Source organism: Musca autumnalis, unplaced genomic scaffold (assembly GCF_047663935.1).
Source record: "Musca autumnalis isolate F117 unplaced genomic scaffold, ASM4766393v1 scaffold_2, whole genome shotgun sequence".
Lineage (NCBI taxonomy): Eukaryota > Metazoa > Arthropoda > Insecta > Diptera > Muscidae > Musca > Musca autumnalis.
In genome coordinates this window covers 200962467-200963679 of record NW_027411755.1, presented here as the reverse complement: position 1 = coordinate 200963679, position 1213 = coordinate 200962467, and the positions used below count along the sequence as shown (strand labels likewise).

The 1213-nt window shown below is 34.3% G+C and overlaps 1 protein-coding gene across 1 annotated transcript; it reads left to right on the top strand.

Moving 5' to 3' along the window:
- The first annotated feature begins 212 nt into the window (after window positions 1-212).
- Window positions 213-970, top strand: LOC141393287 (uncharacterized). Its single transcript, XM_073966275.1, has 2 exons — window positions 213-243; window positions 359-970. The coding sequence occupies exon 2, from the start codon at window positions 385-387 to the stop codon at window positions 679-681; it is 297 nt and encodes a 98-aa protein (XP_073822376.1). The 5' UTR covers window positions 213-243; window positions 359-384; the 3' UTR covers window positions 682-970.
- Window positions 971-1213: the final 243 nt, after the last annotated feature.

The window sequence follows — 1213 nt, the reverse complement described above, 5'->3', positions numbered from 1 at the left end:
GAAAAAAAAACGGACAATTTGCAAAAAATTGTAGATCCATAAAATAAAGAGACCTGAATTGTGAATGGGAATTTGAAGAGGTTACTTAGGAGAGAAGTTGGCTTGAGAGACTTCTCGCTCTCCGTAAAGTTTTGTTTGAATGTGAGCACTATCTGAAAATCACTCAATTTGTTGTTAGCCAAGTTTATAAACACTGGCTCAACACACAATTTGGATATTATTAACGTTGTGAACGTGCTTAAGGTAAGATCGTTGGGGCCAACGATCAAAATCTATATTGTGTTGTTTTAAATAAAAAAAAACTCAGTGCAATATTTAAAAATAATAATAAAAATATATTTTTGTGTTGAAATTTTAGTGATCAAAAAAACAAAGACGAACAAAATGAAAACTTTCTTGGTGTGTTTCTCCGTTGTCGCCCTGGTGGCCTTGGTTGCTGGTATGCCCCAACAACGTGAAGGTGCTGCTTACACCAACGAAGCCATCCGTCAGGCCCAACAAACCTTCCTCATTCCCAAGGATGCCCAAATCCAAAATGTCCAAGAAGGTATTGAATTGGGTGCCTACGAACAAATTCCCGGCAATCAACGCATCAATCTCTTCGAAATTTTGGGCGATCAAGTACCCTCTGAAGTCATCAACAACTTGCAGTCTCAAGTCGATCAAATTGGTCGCAACTAAGGAATTTATTTAGCTTTCTAAACAACAACGCTCATCGTTTCCTGACTATCTTTCTTCTCTTTCTTCCTCCATTTTCCTTCATTTTTGTCATTGTTTTGTTATTTAAGCGGATATCACACAGATTCCTCTCATGTTGAAATTGTTAATGTATTTTTTTTTTGTTAAAAAAATTGTTAATAAAAAATTAATTTAATTTAAAAAAATTAAAAAAAAACATTTGTGTACTGTTTTTTATTTTAGCTAAAAGTTAATAAAAAAATTAATTTAATTTAAAAAAAAAAAAAAAAAATTGTGTACTCTCTTTTTATTTTAGCTAAACGTTTTTTTCTTCCACAGCTCTTTCAAATCCTGCCCAAGGGGTCTATCTGCAGTTGATTTGGCCAAACCAGATTTCTTTGTTAAACTCTCACTTTTCTTCTATCGACCAGCTAGGTAGCAGCTGCCTAAAGGCAACAATCGCAATGATCATTGTCATTTCCCGTTTCAAGACTTTCCGCTTACTTTGCTGTAAATGCGGGTTTTTGGCTGTATT

Bases quoted from the DNA above. Each gene is read 5' to 3' on its own strand.
- LOC141393287 (XM_073966275.1), top strand. From the start codon at position 385: ATGAAAACTTTCTTGGTGTGTTTCTCCGTTGTCGCCCTGGTGGCCTTG.